The sequence below is a fragment of the Podarcis melisellensis genome, assembly GCF_964234715.1.
Source record: "Podarcis melisellensis genome assembly, chromosome: 3".
NCBI lineage: Eukaryota > Metazoa > Chordata > Lepidosauria > Squamata > Lacertidae > Podarcis > Podarcis melisellensis.
This window is the reverse complement of record NC_138530.1, coordinates 103337114-103364817: the sequence shown is the minus strand read 5'-3', so window position 1 is coordinate 103364817 and position 27704 is coordinate 103337114. Positions and strand designations below refer to the sequence as shown.

The 27704-nt window shown below is 47.6% G+C and overlaps 1 protein-coding gene across 2 annotated transcripts; it reads right to left on the bottom strand.

Moving 5' to 3' along the window:
- On the bottom strand, positions 1 to 22077 carry OSR1 (odd-skipped related transcription factor 1). 2 transcript variants are annotated; one of them, XM_081906549.1, is made up of 3 exons: positions 21784 to 22077; positions 5521 to 6201; positions 1 to 1134 (listed from the first exon to the last, which is right to left on the bottom strand). In XM_081906549.1, exons 2-3 carry the CDS (start codon positions 6165 to 6167, stop codon positions 999 to 1001), a joined length of 783 nt encoding a protein of 260 aa, XP_081762675.1. In that variant the 5' UTR covers positions 6168 to 6201; positions 21784 to 22077; the 3' UTR covers positions 1 to 998. The 2 variants fall into 2 exon arrangements, with proteins under 2 accessions (XP_081762675.1, XP_081762674.1); XM_081906548.1 differs by lacking the exon at positions 21784 to 22077 and adding an exon at positions 20969 to 21079.
- Positions 22078 to 27704: the final 5627 nt, after the last annotated feature.

Sequence of the window (27704 nt, the reverse complement as noted above, 5' to 3'; positions counted from 1 at the left end):
TCCAGTGATAAATGTTCATTATCAAGAATCAGCATAAAGTGCCAAATAGCAATAACTTTAACCAAAAACATATTGGAATGTCTCATTATTATTATTATTTACACTGCTAAGGAGGGTGGGAAAGACAACTGGGGATAAAACTCTCAGGCTGAGATTTGTCAAATACCCCCCACCCCACCCCATCAATTCCATTCACTCCCCATCCATAACTTGAAAGTACTACTAAGACCATACTGGGCACAGCAGTCACTTTGATTTATTGTTGTCAACTTTTGCCCACTTTCGGTGTTTTTCTGTTTGGCTTTGTTTAAATAAATCCACCAGCTACTAACCACTCCCAAGGCACTAGACCACAAACAAACAAACAAACAAACAAACAAACAGAAACCCCAGGATGTTTGCCAGTGTGCAGGAAGGAGACCCACTGATGGGAAGACTTGGGTGTTAAAAATCTGTAGAGGAACAGCAAGATCCATTACATGGGAGGGTCATTCGCTTCCTTTCAAACACAGAGTTTATCAGTGATCTTCCTTCTCATCTCAGCAGTGCCTAAAACATGAAGCCGGTTTCTCTTTAACCATCTTCTGGATTTTCTTTTTGGAAGTATGATGAATGATAAGCCTTTTAAACAGTCACACACAAGCATACAGAAAGGATAAGAATTTTAAAAATTAAAGAAAAGCAAAAACTTCAGGAAGCTATTTTGGGTGTTGTTTGCCTCGTAACACAATGAAAATTCCTCTCTCCAATACTTGAGCACCACCTTTTGACGTAAAGTTTAGCAGAGTCATGCAAGGTTTACACTCCTCTGTGTAACTCGGAAGCACCCTGGTTTTTGGGAAGGCTGGCTACGTTTGTATGCGGAGAGGGGTTGAGTTTTTCTTTTCTTAACAAATTTAAAATTAATAGTGTTCAGTGCTCCACAACGTCTCTGTCAAGAATTTGGTCTAAATTTCGGAATGCCGGGTGTGGGGTGAAGTTCATGGGGGCTAGAAGCTTTAGCATTTCATTTTCGAAGGTTTAAGTTCCTTTACTTGTGTGTGAAGTGTCTTGTGAACAGCTAGAGTCCTGGATTGGCAAAATCCTTTCCCACATTCTTGGCACTTAAAGGGCTTTTCTTTAGAGTGGATATATCTGGGGAGAGAAAATAGAGAAAGAGAGAGAGAGAGATTTTAGATTTGATCAGATGACCAACATACATTTCTGTCTTAGCTTGCTACAATGTACAGGTGGAAGGTCAAAGTTTTGGTGAAAGTTCTCAAAGGAGAACAATGATATGCAAAGAAAAATCTAATAGCAGGGCATATGGATCTGGAAATTCCACTTTGAGCCTCCTGTGTGCTTCTGTATATCGTGGAGAATTCAGAATATCATGGAGATTTCAGTACATGGAAGTTTTTCCATTCACATCAAAATATAGTTGTTCTCCAGGTTCAAAGGGAGATGTTTTTGGAGGATCTTCTCCATTGAACTGAATGGGATCAAACACAACCAGAGCTCCCTTGCCTACAGGAGATAATTGGACTGAAACGCTCAGCTGCAATTTAGCACACAATAAATGCACACGGCTTCCAATGATTTCAATGGACTTGGGATGTACATCCTATATTTAACCGAAGTAAGTCCTGTTGTGTTCAGAGGGCTTACTTTCAGAGAAATGTATGTCTGGTTAAACCCTAAAAAAGCACACGATCTATAACTATATTTTAGTTTGTGCCCCTTGAGTTGAAATCCCTGGTTTGTACATGGACTATCCAGTTAGCCTTGGATAAAGGGAGATGAACCATGGGAAATCTGTGTTCAGATCTCCAAATACTTTTCTTTTTATCCCAAAACAGAGCTCCAGATTTGATCAAAGCAGCAGTGATGAGAGAAAGGGATTGAAAACCGCTGTTAGCTCCGCAGCAGAAAACATACAGACATCTGCCCCTGGTGTAAGATGAGAACCATCGTAAACTTACAGTTCACCTTAACTAAATGCATTGTTATAGAGCTTCTGTAGCAGCGCAGTCTATAAATTAAATAAGTAGAGCTTCAATCCTATGGGATCTATTACTGGGTGTTGCAGTTTCTTTTTTAAAAGTTCTTCAGAAGTTCACTCATGCTTCCCTGCACAAAATAATTGTCAGCAATAAAACAGAGGGGGGAAACAATTGTTGGGAAAGTCCTGAAACACTGAAAGTAGAATGAATATGATGTTTAGGGGGATATGATCCTTTCAGAGGACAGAGGGATTGTCCCATGGAGGAGTTTGTCATGAATCTAGGTTGGTACCTTGGCAGATATTTACACTGCTCATTTAAACTGGCTTGAAACCAGTTTAACTCTCACAGCTTCTTCTAGAGAACTGTAGTTAGCATAATTTGTTAGGGTGCTGATCAGGGGTGTTATTAGGGAAGGTCAAAAGACCCCAGGGCATGATCCTTTTACCCTGGGGTCTCAGATCTCTTGTTCCTTACTTTACATTTTGCTTCCAGGGCTGTGGCAAACTGCAGTTCTGGTGAGACCCACTCTATTTGCCCAGAAACCTCAAAGTACACCTATGCATAGAAATTAGCATACACAAAGTCTTGCTGCCATCTGCCCCGAGACTTTTAAGTTGTCAGGGACACTCCTGCAGCTGAGACTTTCTCTGATGTCCCTACCGTGTCCGTAGTTCCTTGGCTGAGAGACGCAACAGTATGAAATCAGATTAAATAGGTAGCATAGACCTGTTTTTATTATAAATAACTGGAAGTGATGGAATCAGTAGCAGGTGGGGACTGATTTTATTATAAATGAGATTTTTGCTTATTTTTGCTTTGATGCGAGTGATGAGCATGCCAAACCCACATATAATATCTGAATAAATAAGACTATTTGCAGACTAAGATTGCAGTTCTAGTAATCAAGAACTGAGTCTAGCTGGGCATTAGGCTGCTAAAAAGTTTTGTGTCTTCAGTGGGTTTCATGCACATAATATTCATGAGTTGCCCTAAAAAATTCTCACTGTGCAAAAATAGAGGGAAAGAACATTGCATATATATCACAGAGAGTTCTAAACAAATAAATGCCCTGATCCACAAAGGAGCTATCTAAGTCTATCAGTATTTAAGCATCTTCCTTCATTCCTTAATCCTAAATGGGACTAAACTCGCAATCCAGTAAATCCCATTGTACTGAATGGAACGTGCTTCCACTAAAGTGTGCTCAAGACTGGGCTAAAATGGATTTCAGCTGAAATATGTGGCTTCGTTTAGGCTGTGGGTAGACTTGGAATACAAGTGAGCTTGTTATTCATTAAAAGTGTAAATGCATACTCATTTTGTCTCGTATAATTAGTAGATAGAAAGGGTTGGGGCTCTAAGAGAATAGAAGAGTACATAATGTTGAGGTTCAACCCTCAACATCTGCAGCTGTTATAAGGATCTTAAGTTGGTGTGTTTGGAGAGACCTCCATCTGAGGTAGTGGAGAGGGCTTCTGCCAACCAAAGTAGGCAATATACTGTGATAGGTAGACCATTGGTCTGACTTGGTACATACAAAGCCCTTCCTATGTTCATAAGGACCTTTGCCACTGCTATCAACTTCTGTTGGTTTTCCCTTTCATAAGCAGTTATCTGTACATCTATATGTAGGAAGGCCATTGTCCCTTCTTAAGATTACCATCTCATGTAGGAAAGAGTAGGGTAGTGCTTGTGGACCCTGCTCCAACCCCACCCTCCATGCATGTTGGCTCCTTACATGGTTTAGAACCCTGATTGCATGGCATGGCATGTGATAGTCACTAGAGGAGATGACCAAATAAGACTTAAAGGCATCAGATATCAGGACCTAAGACCTAACAAACCCATTAGCATCTCCATCTAACAAACCCATTAGCATCTCCCTACCACACTCTACAGCAGGGATACCCAATATGGCACCCTCAAAACATTGTTGGACTATTCAGCTTCTATCGTTCCTTGTCGTTGGCAATTCTGGCTGGAGCTGATGAGAGCTGGAGTCCATGACATCAGGAGGACACAACATTGGCTAACCCTGCTCCACATCATTCAATCAATCAGGTATTCAGGTGCAAAAGATCCACATGTATCAGTGAGGTATGCTTATCTGCACGATCCACTGGTGAATCAGCTCTAGCTTGTCATTTAACAGCCCAATCCGATTCATGTCTGCCCAGAGGTAAATTCCATTGAGTTTAGATGAGGCTTACTCCCAGATTCATAGGACTGCAGCCTGCATCAGCAATGCTCACACTTGGGAAGGAAAACAATCACCAAATATAATTTTGGCATGAATTCTCTCCTGGTGCATTCTTTTCCTCCTGCCCCTGACAGGGTTTCCCTCACCTGGGATCTGATCCAGGAAGTGAAACGTTAGCTGTGCAGGGCAGGGAGCCTCAGGAAGAGGAGTTTAAGGAATGGATGTTTGTTGACCACCATGATATTCTCCATGGGGATTGTGGGTGCAACCCCTGGTCATCTGCTCAGAAAACAGCCTTCCAGCCAACATCAATGGTACAACCCTGACACAGGTGAACTTTGGTGAAATAATGTTATGCAATTACGAAACCCAAAAAAACTCAATAAATTCATTTTCTGCATAAGAAAGAGAATATGAGATCCTTCACACAGATCATTACTCTCTTGGGCATGACAGTAGGAAACAGGGTGTATTAGTAGAGCAGGTGTTGATTGTGGTCCTCCAGGCCATGAACCCTTTTCCCAGGTCATACCTCTCACTTGCTTCATTTCATCTCCCAAGTGTTTTTTGCCTGGCTGGAGGTAGAGAGAGGTGTGTGTATCTACACTTGTTCTGGCTAACTATTCCCTGCTGGCATGTGGCCCTGGATAGGTTGCCCCAAACGGAGTGTGGCCCTCAAGGTGAAAAATAGTTCCCAACCTTGCAGTAGAGGATGGAATATGTCACATTACAGATCTGTTACTTAGCTGAAATTTCAGCTAGGAAACATTTATGGATTTCCCAGCTCTACCTGAAGGAGCGTCTCCACCACCATTGTTCAGCCCAGAAACTGAGGTCCACCTCCCAGGACCTTCTGGTGGTTCCCTCTCTGAGAAAAGTGAAGCTACAAGGAACCAGGCAGAGGGCCTTCTCAGCAGTGGCACCCGTGCTGTGGAATGTCCTCCCATCAAGGAGATAAAGAACTACACAACTTTTAGAAGGCATCTGAAGGCAGCCCTGTATTGGGAAGTTTTTTTTATGTTTGATGTTTTATTATGTTTTTGTATGTGTTGGAAGCTGCCCAGAGTGGCTAGATGGTCAGTGTATTATTATTATTATTATTATTATTACTATTAACAGCAGCATTAAAGTCACAATGGAGAGTCACCATTAAGCATATCCAAGTGTTGCCTAATGTGTAATGGGCATTTTTTACTGAAGTAGCACCATCTCATTTGTCTGTGATAACAGTTATCCACGACATATAATCGGGTATAGCTACTAGATGAGACACTGTAATTGTTGGCAGTTAAGATGGGCTTCAGGAGAACAGATCCATTAAACGCTCAGGCCTACCTGTGATCCCTCAGGTGATCTTGTCTTCTGAAGGCCTTGTGGCAAATGTCACATGTGTACGGCCTTTCGTCCGTGTGGGTTCTTTCATGGATCAAAAGGTTGTACGACTTGGTGAAGTGCCTGCCGCAGAATTTGCACACAAATTCCTTCTTGGTTTTGGAAGGTAACCTTCCCCGCGTGGGTTTCTTCTCCGGTGAAAGCTTGGTCACCTCGAGCAAGGAGCCCAGGCCTGGAGGGGAGCCTTGGCTATCGATCTGTCCCAGTTTCGAGTGGTCCTCCTGAGTGGCTGCCACAGCGAGATTGGCAAAGTCAAATCGGGGCTTGGCTTTGAGCGGCATGTTGGCAGCTTCGTGTTTGGGATGGATGACATGCGGGAAGAGAGGGAAGGCGGGCAGCTGGAACCTGGCGTCCACCAGGCTGGCCACGCCGGGCACTTTGGCGAAGGACGAACGAGGCAAATGCATGGCCGGGTAGCCAAGGGTCCACTGGTGAAGATGAACGGCGTGGAGGGCGCTGAAGCCATAGAGGTTGGGCAGATGTTCCGAAGGCACGGCGGGCAGGCCATTGAAAGCTTGCAAGAAGGAATAGTTGGTGAGCTGGAGGGAGGGGTGGATGGGCACTGGAGCTGGCAAAGTCTTGCTACCCATGATAGCAGAGAAGCCTGGCAGCAAAGGCAAGTGCCTGTAAGAAAGAGAGAAAGAAGGGAGTGGGGAAACACACACACAAACGTGTCTGATTACTGGATGGAACAGAAGAAGAAGAGTTTGGATTTGATATCCTGCTTTATCACTACCCGAAGGAGTCTCAAAGCGGCTAACATTCTCCTTTCCCTTCCTCCCCCACAACAAACACTCTGTGAGGTGAGTGGGGCTGAGAGACTTCAGAGAAGTGTGACTAGCCCAAGGTCACCCAGCAGCTGCATGTGGAGGAGCGGAGACGCGAACCCGGTTCCCCAGATTACGAGTCTACCACTCTTAACCACTACACCACACTGGAACAAATAAAGCTGTGAATCTGAAAGCCACTTGTTCAAATTTCTTCTCTGCCATGAAATCACCAGAGGGGGTCATAGACAAGCCTCTCTCTCAGACTCAGCCACCCACCCCCATCTGCAACAACACAGGGTAGTAGTAAGGATTCCAAGGATACCAGTGGGACAGACAGCCTAGAGTTGGTAGAGCATGAGACTCTAAATCTCAGGGTCATGTGGGTTCGAGCCCCACATTGGGCAAAAGATTTCTGAATTGCAAGGGGTTCGACAAGATGCAGGGGTGCCAACTTGAATAAAATATTGGGAGGCCCAGGTAAGCCCTATTCTGCATAATTGATCATGTGCCTGGATAGCTCAGTGGGTTAGAGCGAGGTGCTGACAAAGCCAAGGTTGCAGGTTCGTTCCCCGTATGGGGCAGATGAATATTCCTGCCTTGCAGGAACTAGATGATCTTTGGGGTCTCTTATATAGAATAACAGTTCTGTTATTCTATGACATGGCACCCTCACACCATTTGAATGGCAATGCCCATCAACTTTGGGAGGGCAGGCCCCCTCAGATATTTTATTGGGAGGGCGGAAGGGACCTCGGTCCCCTAGGAGTTGGTTCCTATGACAAGATGACTCTCATGGTCCCAAGTTTGCAATTCTATGAATGCATGTGAAGTGCTCTGAACACTTGTAAGTGCTATACAAGCATTATGTACAGTGGTACCTAGGGTTACAGGCGCTTCAGGTTACAGATGCTTCGGGTTTCAGACTCTGCTGACCCAGAAATAGTACCTCGGGTTAAGAACAGGATGAGAACAGAAATCGCGCGCCAGCGGCACGGCAGCAGCAGGAGGCCCCATTAACTAAAGTGGTACCTCAGGTTAAGAACAGTTTCAGGTTAAGAACAGACCTCCGGAACGAATTAAGTTCTTAACCAGAGGTACCATTGTATTCTTATTTGTCTTTTAAAGGAGTTATTTAAAGGAGTATACAATGTATGCAAGAATGTTTCCTGTCCCAAGTAGAAAGTAAGAAACTAAGAGAGGCGGAGGAGAAGTCCTCAACAGTGGGCAATGAACAAGATGAGATCTTTTGTAGAAACCACTGGCACTCTCAGCTGTGGCTCCAATTCACAAGAAGCTGCTGTTTGCTACTAAATGTATCATGATGGGGGCATCAGACCCTGTGCTATCCATTGGGAAGGGGGAGGGAAAGACAGGAGATTTGGGAAGCAAAGAACTGGTGTCCCCAAATGTTTTTGCCACAGTAATAATTGGCAGGAGTTTCTAGCTTACATATAGAAAGAAACGCCCCTTCTGGAAGTTGGGATGGATAGCTGTGCCCCTGATTTCTTGATGGTAGAACTTCTGCTACTCTTTAGCCACCAAAATTAGCTTCCTCTTGTGTAATTTAACAAGAGCCGAGTCTTGCACTGAACGTAACTAAGAGACTCTATGATTTTTGGGGGGAGGGAGAGAGACATTGCACGTTCTTTTGTAATTCAATAAAATCTTTATTAAAAAATATTTTCCCAAAAAAACACAAGAGCCACTCAGCTTCTCAAGGGACACCACCGATACAGAGGCAACATCACAAAAATGCCTTGTTTCTTCGTCATACCAGGGGTTGATGGAACTGCTTTTTATTTATTGTGTCAACTGTCATCCCCTAAACTGCGCATAGTAATACGCAGGCTGTGTTCCCATTGGCCCTAGGACCTTTGGACGCAAAGCAACCCGAACAGATGCGCTGCAAACCCGCCAGCGCCCCTTGGCCCCACCCAACAAGGTGAGAGTCGGGTTTGGTTTTGGAGACCAGGCAGCGCGAGGTCCGTGCCGCTGCTGGCGAGAAGGCCTGGACCTTCACTCAGGCAGGAAATTCCCCGCTTTGCTCGCGGCTTCTCTGCCCTCTGCTCTGCTCCCCGCTCCGCTTCAACTCTGACCTCCAATTTGCTTCGGAAAGCAGAGTACAAGGATTTAACATAGCTGACTTCAAAGCTCTGCGTCGGGGCCCCCTCCTTCCCTCGCCTCGTCCACTGCTACAAAACGAGACAAAAATCCCACACACCCCATCAGGGGTGCCAATTTTAATAAAAGGGGGGGAAGCCCCCCTTTTATAATCGATCACATAGGAGCCAACTGCTAGGGGCCGAGGCATAGCTGTCAACTTTTCCCTTTTCTTGCGAGGAAACCTACTCGGAATAAGGGATTCTCCCTTTTAAAAAAGGGAAACGTTGACAGCTATGGGCCGAGGGGCTCCAGACCCCCCAATAGAATATTTGAGGGGGCTGGGCCATAGCCAGGATTTGTTTTAGAGGCAGGCTTTGTGTTGGGGGGGGCAGAACCGAGTTATCTGTGATGCGGTTGGTCAGTTAGTAAAGTTTTTTTATTTGTTTACTTGTTTTAGGGGGCAGCTGCTCCCCTGCACCCCCTGACCACGCCCATGGACGGCCTTCCCCAAAGTTGATGGTCATTGCCATTTAAATAGTTGCGTCATGAGATTGATTATCGGGGCGGGGTTTATCGGGCCCCCACGCAGTATTTTATTAAAGATTGCACATCACGCGGGACACTCCATTTGATTGGCAATGCCCATCAACTTGGGGGGGGGCAGACCCCCCAAATATTTTACTGGGGGAGCGAAGACGCCCATGACCCCTAGGAGTTGGCTCTTATGCACTCCATTCCTTAGGGGTGAACAGGAGCCGTCTAAGCAGGGAATGGGACCTCGCAACCCTAATGCACGCCCAGGAGGAAGTCAGCGCTTCTTGCCGCTACTTCGATAGGCGCCTCCTTACCTCTTGTTAAGCGTCCGTGGGATGGCAGTTGATAGCAATAGTAAATTAAGAGCTGTCGCCTTAGACCAGAGCGAGAGGAGTTTTCTAGGCTGTTGGACGGCCCTAGGGATCGAGCCGCGCGCACAAAGCGAGCAGAACGACCCGTGCGCCCTTGTCTTTTAGACATAGGAGTCAACTCCCCGGGGCTAAGGTCATGGGCGTAGCCAGGATTTTCTTGAGGGGGGGCAGACTTTTGTTAGGGGGGCAGAAGCGAGGTCCCTTCGCCCCCCCAATAAAATATGTGAGGGGGCCGCCCCCCAAAGTTGATGGGCATTGCTTTTCAAATGGGGTGCGTGCACCCCATCTTACGATCAATTGTTCGGGCAGGACTTACCTGTCCCTCCCCCCAATTTTTTTTTACTCAGGTTGGCACCCCTGATTTCGGATCAGCTAAAAAAGCTAGAGAGTGTTTCTGTCAATTCTGGGGGAAGCAAGAGTTTTAAGCCAAGGCTGTACTTTTCAGTTTCATTTCTCCAGCAGAAGGAGATGGAATGAAGGAGAATGACTGTCCTAAAATACGAAATAAAACCTGCAAACGATCGGACTTTTTATGCACGTTGTTGAAATCCAGGGCCCAATGGTCACGGATGTGATTGACACACACACACCTGCGGGCTGTCATTCAATAGGCGCGCTCGGCCCTCGGATTGAAGCCTGCAGCGTGTTTTAGGATAGGGGCAAAAGACTTGGGTAGATTCGGGGACTGGGGTCAGAATTGCACTCGCAGGACAGAACGCTGCCCTTCGCTTTCAAAGCGAGAGGTTGATTTCGATTTCCATCAGTCAACTAGCGCCTCAGAAGCGTCCTCCGTGCGGCGGAATGGTTAGGTTTGCAAAGGTCAATGACGGCCTCGGCAAGCTGTCCTTTAACCAGTTATGCCGGAGTTCAGATGCTTAAAGATCTGGAGCCTGATCCAGAAAAAAATCAACCCCTACCAAAGTCCTGCAGATTTCTGCGAGATTTAAAACACGTGCATTAAGGCTGCAGCCGAAAACGTATTTCGGCGATAATTGTGCGGGAGTGCCTGTACTTTCCATGCTTGGGGAAATAAAACAGCCCCCAAAATATGTTATAATTGCATTTACATGGAGCTTGGTTCTTATTTACGATCGTTGCACATGTTCGGGATTAGACCTTGCTACTTATTCTGAGCCCGCAGCAGATTAACGGCTGCTGCAAAGCTGCGGCCTTTTACTTCTGAGTAAACATGCTGGGGACCGCGCTGGGCGTACCCACGACGCAGCGCAAAGTTGCAACCAGAGAGAGCATTTGCCTCTGCTCAGCGCTCAACGAGCTCCTTTTATAGTTTGCATTTGACGTAACAGTGACGCGTAGCCTTGCCCCGTGACGTCACGCCCATGCTCTGCCGCGGGTGCTTGGAAAGCTCTTCCCAAACAAAATAAAATAAATGTGGAGGGGGGATTTTGAAGCCTCTCGATCTAAACATATTGTTGCTAAGTTTGCTTTTTAAGTTTGCTCCCCCCCACACACACACACCCAAAGCTACAGCAAAACAAGAGCGCGCGCGCACCAAACTGCTGCAAAAAAAGGAACGAAGCGAAAGCGCAGGGATTGTTCACGAGCAGCTGAGATGAGATGGATCAGACGCGAAGCCGAGAAGATTAAAGGGCGACGCGCTGTTTGTCTGGCGGTTCTGCTGTTCACGGATCTTCTCACTAAAGATGTGCCCCGAGTCCACCTTTCACACCACTTTACATAAATCAGCCTTAAGAAAAGGCGGGGGGGGAGGGAGAAGGAAAAAGGAAAGTCTACAGAAATTCCATCGCACTGACCCAGAATAAACGAGTGTGACATTTGGCCAAGATTTGCCTTTTCTAATTGGATAAATTTGGTATACCGGTCGATTAAAACACACACGCTGCAACCTCCCCCCACCCCTCAGTTAAATTTAACTGTTTAAGGACCAGGGTGCTGTGTTTTTTAAAAGGTCACCCCCTCCATTTTTAAAAAAAAATTATTCGCATCCACAGCCGCTTATTACCAAGAGTTATTGATCAAACTCCTTATGTTTAGGCCACTTTTGAAATAGAGCTGGGCAGCTGACACGGGGATGGATCCCGTTCCTTTTCAGACGAGACGATAAAAGCAGATTTCCTAAACACCGTTTGCAAGGAATACCATGTCCCGTGAAATCAATAGGACACTTCTGAACAAGTGCTTTTAGCGTCAGAAATGGCATATTCTTCAAGGAACGAACACGTTGGACCCGTTCGCGTTCCTCCTCCTGAGCATGTGAATCCGTGCAGGGTCCAATGGGAAGATTCATTGCGATCGGAAATCGTGCCTCAGTATATTGGTTTACAGGCTTATTTTGAAGGCTTGGTGGTGGGCGATTTATGGAATGCAGTTTAATTCGGAAGGTGGAGAGAAATCTCTGCTACGGCATATCCCCATGTACTTTAAGTCTTGCCATGTGTAAATCTTTACAATCCGATTCACAGCCCAGTAAAGTCCTTGTATTTTATTTCAACACGTGTATTCATCCTGGTGTTTTTACTAAGAATTAAGGCTCCAATCCTAGGACTATGCTCTCCACTAAAAACAGTTGCCTTGCTTCCGTATGTGTGTGTGTTGAAGGTACGGATTTCCCAGCATATTATTATTATTATTATTATTATTATTATTATTATTATTATTATTAACTGTCAACGTGCTCAAGCATGCACCCTTCAGTTTTCAGAACTGAATTTATTTTTTAAAATCGTTTTAAATCCAAGGACTGTTGTTTAACCGGATGGATCTGTTACTCGTAAATCTAGCCCTGTAAGAGAATGTAGCGCTGGGGCAAGTGTGTGTGTGTGTGTGTGTGTGTGTGTGTGTGTGTGTGTGTGTGTGTCTGTGTGTGTGTGTGTGTAAGAGAGAGAGAAAGAATGGAGAGGGAGATAACTTTCAAAGTTTTAAGTCACACCAATCGAATAAGAAGCGGCCTTTCACCGGTTCTCCTGAAAGGAAGAGGGGAGAAAAGAAAAATCGTGATTCATAATAGCACCCATTGTGCTAATGATTTTGGTCGCTAGAAGCAGTTTAGCTTAAAAACAAAGGGGAGCGGAGAGAGAGAAAGAGAAAGGATTCGGGTTGTTACAAGTTTGCTGGCCTTGGTCCAGATCTGTAAGTTACACTTTTCCTCTGTTACAACCGAGGAAAGAGACAGAGAAGGGGACGAGCAGCTGGGGGGGGGGGGGAAATAAGCGAGTGGCGGGACCCTTTTAGGACATCAAAGCCAACGATTCTCTGGAGGTCTGCAGTGACACTCACCCCTCCCCTTGCGCTCTACTTTCCTCCCCACCGCAGAGCCGGTTGATCCTTTTATTTCGGTGTCACCTCCACCTTTCAATTCTGCTTCATGTCAACAGATCTTTATCGGCTCCCCACCCCCCTTTCTTCCCCTAAATGAGAAGAGTCTGGGAGTTCTCAACCACCTTTCCTCTGCCCTCGGTGGCAATAAACAGAGTCCCGTTTAAAATAATATTTCTTTCTTTTAAAAATAAATTAATAAAAAAATCAGGAGGCAAGTCTCGCTGGGTAAATTGAAGCAGCTACTCGGGGACTTAACAACTTTGGGGCTTGGTTGGTTGGTTGCAATCAAGCGGTATGTAAGTTTTGTGAAACAAATAAATAAGCAACAGGCTAACCAAAAATAAAACCTTCCCTACTACACACACACACGACTGAGACTGCAACCTCAAACACGCCTAGCAAGTAAGCCCTTTTGGACACAACGAAACTTACTCCGGAGTAAGCGTGCCTACACCGACTCTGCAGTCGTGCAGTCCCATCTGCGGCGCTTTCCTTGGAGGGCAAGAATGGGCGTAGCCAGGATTTATCTTAGGCGGGCAGAACTTCAGTTTGTTAAGTATTTTTATTTATTGGGGGTCAACTGCCCCTCCCTGTCCCCCCCCCCCCCCGCTAGGCCCATGGGAACAAGCTACCGTGGACTCAAGCGAAACTTACTTCCTAGGTAACCTGTCGTATAGGCCCGTGCCCAAAATCAGCGAAAAGCCTTAGGCGACGCAACTGAGGTTAGTACATCAGCTTCTTTTCTGACTAGAGTCCCCTTCCAAGTGGGAAGACGGGCCCCATTGATTTCAACGCAGGCGAAAGTCTGTGGTCAAACTTCCCTGGACCGACAAACCCATTGGCTCCATCCGAAACATGTTTACAGTTTGATCCCAGCGCTGATTTACTCCTGAAATCCTTCCGTCCTATCGCTTTCAGTGTGGGATCGCTTCCGACCAGTTTCTACGCTTCGGACTGAAGTGCTAGACGTGAGCTCCCCCCACCTACAAGCTTGCTAGATAAGCGTGCTTAGGATCGCAGTCCCGCAGCGCAATCCAACCTATGCATGTTCACTCCGAATCGATAGTCCCGTTTGCTCTCCGGTAAGTGGGTCTAACATCACCATCCCAGACCCATCTGCTCAAAATTAAGGAGGCCCCTTGAGTTCAATGAAACTTACTCCCAGGCATGGGCGTAGCCAGAATTTTTTTTTGGGGGGGGGAGGACCCAGGTGATTGGTCAATTAGTTATTTCTATTGTTTTATTGATCTGAGGGGGCAGCTGCCCCCTGCCCCCCCGCTACGCAGGGGGTATAGGATTAAAGCCGAAGCCGTCCGTCCGAAGTGTTGCATTCCACCAAGTCTTACTCAGAGCAGACCCTCTGAAATTAATGAAGACTCAGTTGACTCCCAGGGGTGCCAACGAATAAAACATTGGGGGGCCCAGGTAAGCCCCGCCCCGCATAATCGATCGCATGATGCAGTGCACATTTGAATGGCAATGCCCATCAGCTTGTGGGGGGGGGGGTGTCCCTCGAGTATTTTACTGGGGAGGCCAAAAACCCCTCGGCCCCTAAGAGTTTGCTTCTTTGTTGACCGCCAGCCTGAGTTTCTCCTTACAACCCAATTCCAGCTGGGACCCTAAGCAGGGTTACTTGGAAGTAAGTCCTTTGAATTAAATTTAGTTATTAAAACACACCCACCCCAATAGGTATACAACAGGTTGCAAACCAAGCCAGATCCACGCAGGCTTTGTCTCAAAGGACTTGCTTCCAAACGGATGTCACCACCGGGATGCGAAAGGAAACCCACTGGAATCTACAGAGGAGGAGGGGTGTAAATCTTACCGTGTAAATTCGGGCTGTAAGTCCACCCGCATCTTGATCCTCGCAATAGCAACCAAATCCCTTCGCTTCCAATGGAACTTTGCCCGCCAAGGCAAAGAAAGGTTTGTCTACATTCGGAGTTTAGGCCGGATTTGGGCCGAGTGGAACCTGTTGCGCAACATCTGCGCTGCAACCCTGTGGAAAGGCAGAGTTTCCTTTCTCGCCCCTCCCCAAGCCCCCTTCAGCCGTTGCTTTCTGTCCGCCTCAAGCTTTTGAGGAACGCAGGAACATCCCTGGTGTATCTTAACAAGGGGGTGCCTGTTTTAGGGGAGCTTTTTTGGTAAATAAAGTCACTTTCCGGCTTTAAAATAAAAATTAAAATTGCGAGAATGTTTGGGAGGGGGGAATTGAGAAGAACGCTGGTGCAGAAAGATGCCCCTTTTACTCCGTAATACATAACCCTCTTTCCCCTTCCAGAGCGCCGACGGATGCAAAGGCGCACTCGAACGACTGGAAACTGCTCCACAGAATCGTAGGGTCCGAATAGATCCCTAAGGGTCATCTAGCCCAACTCCCCTGAAACGCAGGACTATTTTGCCCAAGGTGGGGCTCGAACCCTCGACCCAAGATTAAGAGTCTCATGCTCTACCGACTGAGCGATCCCATTAATTTCATGAAAATGTAATTGCGATGCATTTGACCATTGGCGTCACTGGGATCTGTAACTGCCTGTATTTGAGAGACGAGAGGCCATCTCTCTTTCAGTGCCCTAGTCCTCACAAGGTAGGCGCGACATAGATACCTTCTCTCCTGTGGGGTTGGGAGCTGAGCGAGCAAGCCTGGCAGCTTGTTTCTTCACCCCTGCCACCCTTTTTGCTGTAACTTTGTTGCTTTGGGCTACAACTTCCACCCTCCGCAGCTAGCAGAGGTGTTCTGCCTGAGGCAGGTGGGAGCTAACTCTCACCCAAGCTGGCGAAGGCTGCCTTGGAGTCTCCATACGCTTTGCAGGTGATCAGACGTAACACCTGCCTGGAACGTTGCTTGCCTGGGACTTAATTTTAGGCTTCAGCAAACAGGAAAAAAATGCCAAATGCTCTTTAAAAAGAAGGGATAGGCATAGGCATTTTTATGGCATTGTAGGGCCGGCTTCAGGAGTAATCGAATTAGAATATAATAAATAATAATAATATTAGGGAGGAGGAGGAGTCCAAAGCGGTCTTCACCACCGACATACTGCTCTATCTGTGGCTTGCCAGGCCACGGTTCTTACTTAGTGCGCTCCTCCCGTGCAACTCCGATCCTATGATGCATGCTGACTCCGAAGCTGGGTTCAGCCATAGCATTGCAGCCTTATCGCCCTATCAAGAGGCGTTCAAAACCAGGCCCTAGGTTTGCATCTTAACTCCACTTACCTGGGAGTAAGCACGCTGAATTCAAAAGGAGTTACTTCTTCGCTAGGATCGCAAGGCGCCAGTAACATCCTTTATGAGTTAAGATAAGATAGACTGCAACGAGCAATGGAGTGTTACTCGTTGGAGGCAACAAGCTCGCTGACTTTCAAAGCAAACCGTCTCTTGAAACCAAGAGGTCTTGTCAAAGAAGGAAAGCTTAGCAGAAAGAGGGTTTCAAGATGGCTGGGAGTTCAAGTGGCGGTAAGTTCCGCCGACATCCATGAAAGGCCTTTCCAAACTCACTCTATCCATATAGAATTGTAGAGCTGGAAGGGGTTGGGGGGGTCATTTAGTCCAACCCCCTGCAGTCCAGGAATCTCAACACGCGGTGTCCTCCGCTCCAACTATACTCTGCTCAACTGATTTACGCACTGAGATCAGTTCAGGCCTCGGGAAGACTTTGGCCTTTGGGAACTGCCAATCCATATCAGCCTAAGGCACTATGTTTTGGGAATAGTAGTGAAAATCGCATTTTTCTAAGCTTCCCCGCGGGGGCTAGGAAGTCTCTCCCCAAGGGCGAAAACCTCGCGCTGCCATTCTAGTCTCAGGACTGCAGTGAAACTCTCCCCTTAATTTTATGGTCATCTTGTGGTTAGTTTGTTTTTTTAAAGTTTAAGCCTGAATTATCCACGTGCCTGGCGCATCTATTTTTTTTTTCCAACGGGGGGGGGAAGGGAGGAGAGGATATTTGCAGATGAAATACTCGACTCATAAATAACATGTTGGGCTCTTTTCGCCCCCCCCCCCAGCAATTAGTTCCACATGCAAAAATGGCCGAGGTAAATTAAGTTGCTGGCTTTTCGGATGATAAAATCCAAGCAGTCAGAACTCGCGATCGCCTCTCCATTCGCGATGCCACAGGCGTCGCGAGCAAAGCCCCCGGTCAGCTCAGATATAGGATTTCAACGCGTTGGGAGAGGACAGAACTCTACGGGGGCGCTGCGTCTGGGTGCGCGCGCGGGGGGGGGGGTTAATCTATTTATGCTCAGTTTTTTTGTTTTGTTTTGACCGTTTTACAAGAAGCGAAAAATAAAAAGCTCCTCCTGCTCCAGATCCTCTAGGCCCTTGAAGCCGAGCCAAAGCTTCGATCTTATAACCACTTGCAATTCATCTTAATGGGATCTGTCTCTGGGTAGCTATGTCTAGGATAGCAGTGCCTTAAATAATGATTGCAACCTTATTAAAAACAAGCACAAACACTTGGGAGCACCCGCCATTCAAAACACAAGACAATCTCTATTAAAAAAGATTTTTGTTTTTCATTTTATAAAGGATTGGGGTCGTTTTATTATCCAACACGGTTGTTCGTATTTTCTCCTGCCCGCTTGCGTTCAGTTTGTAAGATCCTCGAGGCAGGGGGGGCGTCGTGCGCCTTTCGATTATGTCACCTACGAAAAACGCTCACCGCGCTAAATTTAAAAAAACGAAACAAAGTCGTTTCAGACGAACACGTGAAGGAGATCCTACGGATTTCCTTCCCCAAGCCAGGGTGCCTGGAACAGCAACCCGGCCAGAACTAGAAAATAGACCGTCTCCCCTTAAACCCCCGAAGCTGGAGGGACACTGCTCGCTCGTTCGTTCGTTCTCTCCCCCGCCTCCCTTCCATTGCTGCGAGCAGCGCAGGAGGAAATCGAGCGTGGCCTCTACCTGTGTTGAGGAAACAAAACAGGAAAGGGGAATTGGCGTGGCCGGCGGGCGGGCGACTCTCCTGGCTCCAGCCGCGCGGAGCATTCCGCTTTCTGCAAAGGGTGCGACGGGATCTCCTCAAACGGAGTTATGTACGGCTCTAATTGAGCGTGAACGAGTTAATTGCGTCCCTTAATGAGCGCTGGAAGGACTCCAGCGGCCTCTGCGCCTTTGCCTGGCGGAGCCGAGCTAAACAGGCTTCGTTAATTTCTTGCTTTATTTTTTTTTAAATAAGAATCACGTTTTATCGTGCAATCGGTGCTGACAAGCCCCGCGGACGCCCTCGCAGTTGTTTGCTCACACACCAGAAATCAACCCCTTCCCCTCTCCTCCCCCCCCTCCTTGCACCCCCCCCCCCACCTAAGCTTTGAATACTACAGATCGCCAGGATCAAGTGTTCACAACAGCCGTTTGAAATCGCTCCTACTGTCAAGCGGTGGTAGTTGTGAGCTGCAAAACAATTCTGGGACAGTGGTCTCTCTCTCTCTCTTTCTCTCTCTCTCTCTCTCTCACACACACACACACACACAGAGAGAGAGAGAGAGAGAGAGAGAGACTCCCTCCTACACAGAGGAAATAATGGGGCGCTAAAATCTTAAAAGGTATCCTTGTGGTTAATGGAGAGACAAAAGCAAAAGTGCAAACAAACTGCTTTTCATCTGATGTCCCCAAATTCTGGAAATCCAAATTAAATAAACAGCTCGAGCCTAAGGCTTTGCAGGCAAGGCGAATCTAGATTTATGGGACGTAGTTCTATACAGATGTCCATAGAAATTGGAGGTGCCAGCGTCACTTGGTGAAAATGTCAGCCTGCGCGTTTAGTAGGCCTTCAAGATATTACTGACCGAAGCAGCATAACCAGACTGATGCCAAGGGACTTTTGAATCCACAAATTAAGCGGCGGTGTCCTTGGAGGCAAGAGGGATCTTCTCACCTGAAGCTAAAAAGTGCCTGTCTCCCTCTGTTTCGCCCGCTTGTGTGAATGGGGATGCAGGACAGAAAACGAGAGACCATTTTTTGAGGGGACAGTTCTTGGTTTGGTGGCTTATTTTGCTTGGTTACTCTGTTGAGGGGATGGAGCTCTATAGATAATAATTATGACCGTCATTTTTACTCCGCGGGATCATTATCTATTTGAGCCACCTCTGTCCCTCTCTTCAACATCCCATAATCGTGTTTGCGCGCAGTGCATAGCTTACAAGACAAATGAAAAAAAGCGCAAGTCAGTCCTAAGTTACTGTGCCAGTAGCATTACCACATTGGGGAATCTGGTTTGGGGAATGAGAAGGAAGACCAGGAATTAGAGGCTGCCATCCTAAACACAGCTGCATTTACTTCTGAGTAAACGTGGTTAGGATCGGGCTGCTGATGTCATGCATGGGAATTCTCTCTCCCTCCCCCCCATCACCACCACAACCCCTGACCTAAACCACATGACTTTGCAGCAACTTCCATTGGAGGAATATAACGCACTGTGGATTGCTCATGTTTACTCAGAGAGAAGCCCCATCGATATTAAACGGGATTCCCCCTGGAGTAAACGAGCATCGCAACCCCGATGGTCTGCTAAACTGTAATCAAATCCTACGAAATAAAAAGTATCCCGTTCTGGACGGCGCTTTTGCTAATTGCAATAAGGAACCACATTCTAGGACAGCTAATGGCGACTGATAAAATAATAATAATAATAATAATAATAATAATAATAATAATAATAATAATAATAATAGCAGCAGCAGCTGATTGAGGAAATAAATAATGGCTGGGGGCAGGGAAGCAGAAGGAATGCCAAAGTCTTTCAACAGTCTTCGCTTTTCTCGATCCAAAATATACATTGTTCCTGGATAATGCCTGAGGCTGAAGATGCTGACTTTCCCTCCCTCGATCACATTACTTGGAAGCTGAGCGCCACTGGAAGTGGATCCCGCTGACTCGAAATAATCATTTCAGGTCATCGAGATGGAAACGAATCTGTACAGTTTTCGGACATCTACTACTTCTGCCTGTCTCCCCCAGCCCCAAACACATTATTTACACACTAATTCTGAAAAGAGACTGAATTATTCTCACAAAGGAAGCTACTTCCCCCTCCAAAACAAAACAAAAACCCCTGCACCTCTTTCAACATGCAGACAGGCATAGACGGGCGCTTTCGGTGCCAACGTTGCGCAAAGAGAGATCTGTCTGTGGGTCGATTTAAATCAGCCAGTTCGCTCGAAGTACTTCTGTTTATTTAACCAGCTGATATTCACAACACAGAGTATTTCGGATTAGATCGGCTCTCCTAAATCTGGCAGTGAAAACGGATATGAAAAACACGTAAACCCGAAGAGCTGCTGAAAAACTCCTGCAGGCCTGGCGACCCCGGGTGAATAACACGGACAGCCATCTCTTGCGTGGCAACGAGAGCAACACCCGAAGTTTCTATCCGTTTACGATTCGCTACTGGTTAAATAAACTGGAAAGAAAGAGAGCTGCATTCGAAATGAATGGGAGTTTCTTACCCTTCAAGAGGGTTAGGATGAAAAGCCTTTAAAACGGGAAGGTTAGGAAGTTTTCAAAGCAGGTAAGGTGTAAGAGACAGGCCCACAGAGCAATACTAATACAGAGACAGACCTGATATGAGATGGATCAGAAGAGAACCCAATGAAACCGAAACGTATGGCCTCGCTATACCCCTAACATTTACACACGCATTTGTCCAGTCGATTGCGAGATCCGCCATTGCATTTAAAAGTTCAGCCTTGCACGCCCTTTCAAGGGAGCCTTGCTGGGAAGGAAACTCCGCTGGAATTGGCGGGGATCGAGCGCGATTCTGAAATCGCAACTCCACGAGAACCTACTTTAAGGTGATCTCGTGGAGAATTTTCAAGTAAGGGTGCAACCCTGTGCACATTCTCCGAAAGACTCAACACTTCCCAGTTAAATATGCCCAGCGTGAGACTACATACCTGCTGCAGAGACATCGCCCCAAATTACAGCAATGCCAACGAGTTGTGGCTGTGGTTTATATAGCAAGCAAAGCGAAGGATATAGAAATTCCCCCTTGTACTATCCAACGGCTCAGAAATCTCTGGGTACTCTCACATACATACACCAGTCCTAAATTCCTTTTGGAAGTATGCCCCCTTGATTTCGGCTGAACTCGTTTCCAAATATGCTATCTGCTTAGGACCCAACCGTTTTCCCCTCCACCTATGCGCAGGCAAGTAGGTACATTCCATATCACGCCCAAAGACGGTGGTTTGCTGTTGTTGTTTTGCTATAGTCCTCAATGGTCTATGAATAGCAGGCGCGAGCGAGTGATCGCGCAAACACACACACAAAATCGTACCCACCCACGCATAATTACGCTTGGTAGCAACAACATACCGGTCTGTGGTGCGCGTGGAACTGCCAGGGTTTAGTAAAATCAGCAGCCCGACCCTTAAGAGCATTGGCACTGCGATCCTATAAACAGATCTGGAAGGACGAATTCCCGACCTGCCTTCTGAGGAAACACGTTAAGGATCGGGGTCTTAAAAAAACAAAAAGTATGCCAGGCTGAGCAGACATAAGTTCCTCCTGGAACCAACGGGATAATATCGCGCGTTTAGGATGAGGACGAGGGCTCGGATCGCCTCGTGGCCCTTGTCTGAGCGCCTAACTCGGATAACAAGCCCGATCGCCTAGGCGGGACTCGCTTGCACTTAATCCACATGTTTAGGATCGCATCCTGGGGACATCCGTCTCCCCGTGGGACTTTTATTGCCCAGTTCGCCCTAGAAGCGTGGATAGTTCAGGAACAAACTCCTATCTCTGAACGCAACGAGGCTAACTTCCCGCCAGGTTTAGGATTGCAGCCTTGTGGGGTTAGAGAGGACCAATTCTGCCAAGGGGAAGAAGGGGCATAGGAACTGCAGGGTGGGCTGCTAACTGCTGGGACGCCTGCCTTAGTCGGACAGCTTAGCAGCTGGCGCCGAAATAGGCAGACCGTGCTCTGCGTCTGCAAGAAGATCCGAGCATCTTGGTAGCTATGAGTTTATCTGGGGGGCGGAACCAGACGGCCTAACTGAACTCCGCGAACTTCACAACAGGACCTGAATCTCGTGAAGCGACCGGAGAATGAGGGCACGGGACACCCAGCCAGAGAAGAGGGGGTTTTTTTGGGGGGGGGGTGGAAGCGCCAGGCAAATCTAAATATTTACCTAATCCCGATCTCCGCCGCTCCACCGCCGGCAGATGGTTCAAGATCCTCCGTGGGCGAAACTGCACAGCTTCAAAGTTGGGCAAAGTGGTGCTGCCCGCGCCGGGCCAGGCCCTCGGCTCGCCTGCTCTCCCGCTGGCCCGCGGCAGATCCGGTGGAAGGGGCGGAGAGGCGGGCGAGCGAGCGGAGCGAGGAGCGCACCAGGTAGCGGAGAGCCTCTCTGTGCCGCGCTCTTTCTTTCGGCTGGCTTGGAAGGGCTGCAGGCAAAAGCGCCTTGGAGCAAGGCGAACGCCGACTGAGCGGATCCCTTCCCTCGGCCGCCTCCTTATTTCAACCCCCTCTCCCCCGCCCCCCCTCGCCTTCCCCACCCCTGGGCATGCGCACTGGAATGGGGGGAAAGTTTCTAACTGGGAAACTCTTACTTCGGCCGCTCGGCTCCCGGATACGGAGCAACCAACGCGCTCCGCCTTCGCTCCAGTGGCATCTCTCGCTGCCCCCACACCACGCTCGCACCTCGAACAAGCCTTGGCAGAGAGTCAAGAGGAGCCCCAGGGCAGCCGAGTCTGGGAGACAGCTAGGGCGCTAAGCTCTTAAGTGATCTCCCGGGAATGGAGAGAGTGGTCGCTCCCATCTTAGGCTTTGGCGGAGCTTTCTCCAACGGATCGCGGCTGCGCTCAAGCTTAGCAGGATCCACTGCTTGGTTGGTGTGTGTGTGTGTGTGTGTGTGTGTGTGTGTGTGTGAAAACACCAGAGATTCCGTGCTTCTGTATTCTCGATTTGAACCGGACTACTCTGGAGTAAACTGGATATGTGCGGTAGCTATCCAGTCTCCGCTCCAGAAATCGACTGATGCTTGTGGAGTAAGCATTTTTATATATATATAAAAAAACACCTCCCACTTATAGATCTCCCGTGGAATCCGGTGGATCCACATCTCCAAGAGGGTCATCCATAGTAGCCCCGGATCCTAGCTGGCATTCAGGACCCACCTTTTCCTTTTTCCCGCAGATCCCATTCCAGGGGGCATCTTCACTTCCCATTCCACCCCATAATAATGACCCCACACAGTCGGAGCTCATTCTGATCAGGAGTTGATCCTGGATCGCCGACCACGACAGATCCCTGCCTCTCTGGGATGAATCAATAGATTTCAAGCCAGGTTCAGAAAACTGAGTATCCTGTGAATCAAGCTACCCACCTCAGATTCCTAAAAGGGTGATTTGGGCTTCAATCCACACTCGCAAAGGCTTTAGGCAATCCAGGCGAAGCCCGGCAGCCGGGCGTAGGGGGTGGAGAACGGTGAACCTCCTCCCAGCGCTCCCGGTTTTCGCCTCGATTTAGCTCGGCGTCTGCAGAGGGCAAAACGGCCTTTCCGAACAAGGTAGCGTCTCTCAACTAATAGGGAGGTGAAGACAGATGCGTCCCGATAAGACCAGCTGGGGTTTCAGCCCCGGCAGATCCTGCTTAGTGTCATCTAGTGCCTGCCACCGTTTGAAAACCGCTTCAAATTGCCCATTTTACAAGCGGGGGCGCTGGGCTGATTCCAAAGGCACCGACGGGGTCAGAGGAACAGAAGCGAGACCCGAGGACTGGAAGAATTGCGCGGCTGCTCCTTGTTGCGCAGTGACAGGAGCGCACCTTAATCGGAGCGCTCAGCGAGCCAGCTGATGTCCCGGTCCATTTGCCCTCTTAACTTGGCAGCCAGTTCCCAAGGAGCAAACTTGAGGCTTTCTTTTTTCGGAGCTGGGGCTCCCAGCTGCTTCTTCGAGGCGAGCGCCTCGCTTAATTCCGCGGCACTTACCTCCAGAAAAGGAGGCACGGAATCGGGCTCATCGCTTCTGTTAAGCAAGAAGGCTAGCGGATCACTTTCGTAGGAAGAAATCAAACAAACGAACCTCGACGGGAACCAACAGCGACGGGAGGAGACACCGAAGCTCCCCGAGAGCAGCCAGTGATCGTCGGAACGCATCTGCGGTTCCCGTGACTTCGGCAAAAACTAAAATCAAAGCAGCAGCACAAACGCTTCTTCGCAACAAGCAACGCGGCCCGCTGTTAGTAGCTGTCATTGGTGGCGGTGGGTCTTTACGCGTTCGACACGTTTGCGCAGATTTGGGTCACGATCCTGTTCAAAGCATCGCCATGATTTCGGCGGGGGAGCGCGAAAGCTCGCGCTTCAAAGTTCCCATATGCTGAATTGGATCGCGCGCTGCGCTCCCAGTGCAAGGCTTTTTCCCTCCCTATTTTCCCTCCCACTTAAAAATAAACATGGAATTTGAAAAACCCTTGAACTCTGCACCTGGTCAAAAAAAAAAAAAGTGAAATGGAATTAAACAATTATTTATTTAATTTTTAAAAAGGAAGCTTACCCACAAAGCAATGTGGCGTTCCTCTCACCTGCTGACCTCTGGGTGTCCCCCGCTTTCTTCCTTTGCTCTTCCAAACACACTAATAATGAACGCGTTTTATTTTAACCAAATAAACCTGTACAACAAAAGACACCTTAGGTCCATGGGTGCTGTCTAATTCCTTCCTGCGTTTGATTTATAGCGTGGTCCCACAATCTAGTGAAAATAAAAGAACGCTGACATTATGTGTCATTAAGCTAATTTTTGGAGCGATTTACTCCCCGGGAAGTCTGAAATCCCGAGCAGTCACCCTGACCCACTAAACAGTTTTACTTGGAAAAAAGCTGTTATCTTCTTAGTAAGTGCGTTTAAAACTACTTGCAAGTCAATGCCACCGAAAGGTCTACTCAGAAGGAAGTCCTATTGCATTCAATGGGGCTTACCCCTAGATCAGCGGGGTTAGTATCCATGGAACCAATGGGATTTACTTCCGAGTCGAAAAGTATATACTTGCAGCGTGTACGGGGTAGACTCCATGGAAGAGAAGGGGACTTATTTTTGCGTAAACCTGCCTAGTTTAGCGCTGTTACCTAAATGCGTTTAGGACTGGATGCGTGTTTGAACTTAAGTTGATAGATAACGCATCCCGATCCTAATCGCACCTACCTGCAGCCATTGTGCATTTGAAGGTGATTTTACTTCCCAACTGAATGGAAGAAAAGAAGGGAGTTGTTCAGAGAAGCAGCAAGAGGGAAACCGGTTTGAATCCAGAAAGCGGTTTTGGTTCCATTTCAGATGGCCGGCTTCCTTACCCCAGTTTATAACTGAAGTGGTGGAAGAGAATTAACCCGGCATGCTGTAAAACGGATTGCGGCGGGGAACTGAGTCTTTAAAAACTGAGCTGAGTTTCCCACTGGCTCAAAGCTCCCTCGGAGCACAGCGATGTTTGTTTAAAACAGAAATATTTGGAATAGTCTCGCGGCGGAGAGGCTTGAAAGCGAAGCGAAGCGGGGAGGTTTAGACACGCCGCCTGCTTACTATCTCCTGATTGAATAATCGCTCCAGAAACCTCCAATTCTCCCGCGTGTTCAGTTTTGGTTTTTATTACCTCCCTTGTTCTGTTCACGTCTATTAATAAATCCGCGCTCGCTCGAGGCAGAAAGGTGACAGCCCCTCTTTTACTCTCTCCCTTAAACACCGCGAACGGATTTTTTTTTTTTAATCCCACTAAGACATGGAGAGACTATCCTTTCCTTTCCCCCAGCGAGGATCTGTACCCGATTAGGAAAGAAGAGTCGGATTTAAAGAGTCTCATAAAAACTTTTAAAAGAAAAGGCATTCGCTTCCTAAGATGTCAGGAAACATGCAGAGCGATCTCTGTAAATCTACTCAGAAATAAGTGCCACGGAATTAAGTGAGATTTATTTCCATGTAAGTGTGCAGTAGGTTGCATCCTTGGAGAGCGAGATGATGATGATGATGATTAAATCAATAATGCTATTAATTAAGAATACCGGAGTAGAAAATTTCCCCCTTAAAAATATGACTATTTCAAGCGGCAGGCGGGGATAATCCGGGGCCACATTAACCCGAGCGCAGGAAACGATCCAAATGAGCTTTGATCCTCTGCGGGCAAAATCAGAAACACGGTAGTCAATGGGAGATAGATATATGTTTTGCCACGGTTTTCAATGGGGACGCGTGTGTATGGATGGCATCCGCGCGCCCTCCTCTCCTGCAAACTGGGCACGCGCGATCCTAAGTGCGCAAAGCAATCCTAACCACGTTTTCTTATTCAGCTGTCAGGGCAAGAGCTAAGCACTGCCCCATCGACACCAGCGCGACTTCAAAGCGCTTAATAGTGACCTCTGTGTTGCTGTTTAACCCCCTCCGGTCCGGGCTCCTCAGTTCCCAAATGTTTTCAATGATAGTAAGCGCTACAAATTTGGAAGTCAATAAGAATCGCCCCAAAAGAGTCTGTGCGAGTGGAAGTGTGAAGCCTCTCCTGTGGAAAAGCAGCGATATCTGTTTCTGTACACACGGGCAGGCGAGCGGAGCGCTTCTAAGGTCTAAAATGGTTCACACGTTCCTCGGGCTGACACGGGTTTCAGCCGATTTACGGATTGCTAGCACAACCTTACTCTAAAGTTAGTCCCCCTGAGTTCGATGGTGCTTGCTACCCGGTTGCGCAGGTAACCCCAGTTACTTGGGAGTAAGCTCCATTGACTTCAATAGGACATCCTTCTAAGTAGACATAGTTAGGATTGCGCTGTAAAATAGTAACCAACAGAGACGCATCAGGACCCCAGCTAAGACGGTCCCGTTGTGTCCCATCTATCTAGTATTTATCTAAGTAAGCACGAGTCGCTGTTTTTAGGGGAGACACCCGATTCCTTTGTATTTCAATTGACCCTATTTATTAGGAAGTTGATTGACCTCAGTTCTGGATCATTTTATTTCGGCCATAAATCTGCTCAGATCACGGACTTAAGAGAATTGTGGAGCAGAGGTCTGCATGTTGAAAACTGAATTATTTCTGTTTAAGCAGTCTGTGGCTTTGTTTGTGAGGTGCTCGCAGCCTGATCCTAAAATACTCCAGAACGAGTCCCATTTAGTGATGCCTGCAACATCCTTGTGTGCGCAGGACAGCAGCCGATTCACTTCAAATCCTAGTGCCACTTACGCAGGGCTATCCATAGCATGTTTGCTGATAAAGGAAATCGCACTGCACTACACAGCGTCCACAGATAGTCCCTTCCCCAAAAGATTTATACAGTCGCAGCTTAACAATGTAGAATTTCCCCTCCCCGTAACCCATATATCCGGAGTCAAACGGAAAACCTGAGCTGTGTAACCCCTTTTTAGAACGGCGGGAGAAGATCAGGGTCAATAAGGGATTAAGGCAAGTCTGAAAATCGTAGTTTACGGTGCCAAGAATCCGGAGGGAGTGAAGTAGAAAGATCGATTTACTCCCACTTCAGTAACTAACTGTGTAGTCCTCATATGAACCCCGTTATAATCTATCTATCTATCTATCTTTCTATCTAAGTGTTGGAAGCATCATTTGGGAATATGCAACTGTCGCATTTGGGGATCGAACCTGCAACCTTGGTGTTATCAGCACCATGCTGATTTATCTCTCTACAATTAGCAATAATCATTGCCTCGGATTAACCTTGTTGGCTATACATATTGGCTATATTGTTGTTGGCACCTGTCTGTTTTGGGAGCCCCATGGAGGAGTACACCTTTGTGGGTGAAGTCAAACGGTTGGAAGGTTACAGCGCCTGCTGTGGCTGTAGAAACCGATATAGGGGAGACATGTTTTGTCGCAGCTGGGGCAGATGAAGGCGTCAAGTTTCTTCTCTCTGCGCTGCTCCCAGTGGTCATTCCTCCTCTGGTCCTGACTTTCTTACGCACCCCCCCCCCCTAGAATAACTGTCACACTGATACACCTGGAGGACCAGCCCAGACCACTCTAAGGGTCAATTTGCTTTCGCTGCTTGCTGATGGGAAAGGGAGACCCGGGCAAGGGCGTCAGACGATCGGGTTCAGAAACTGACCGGGCATTGAACGT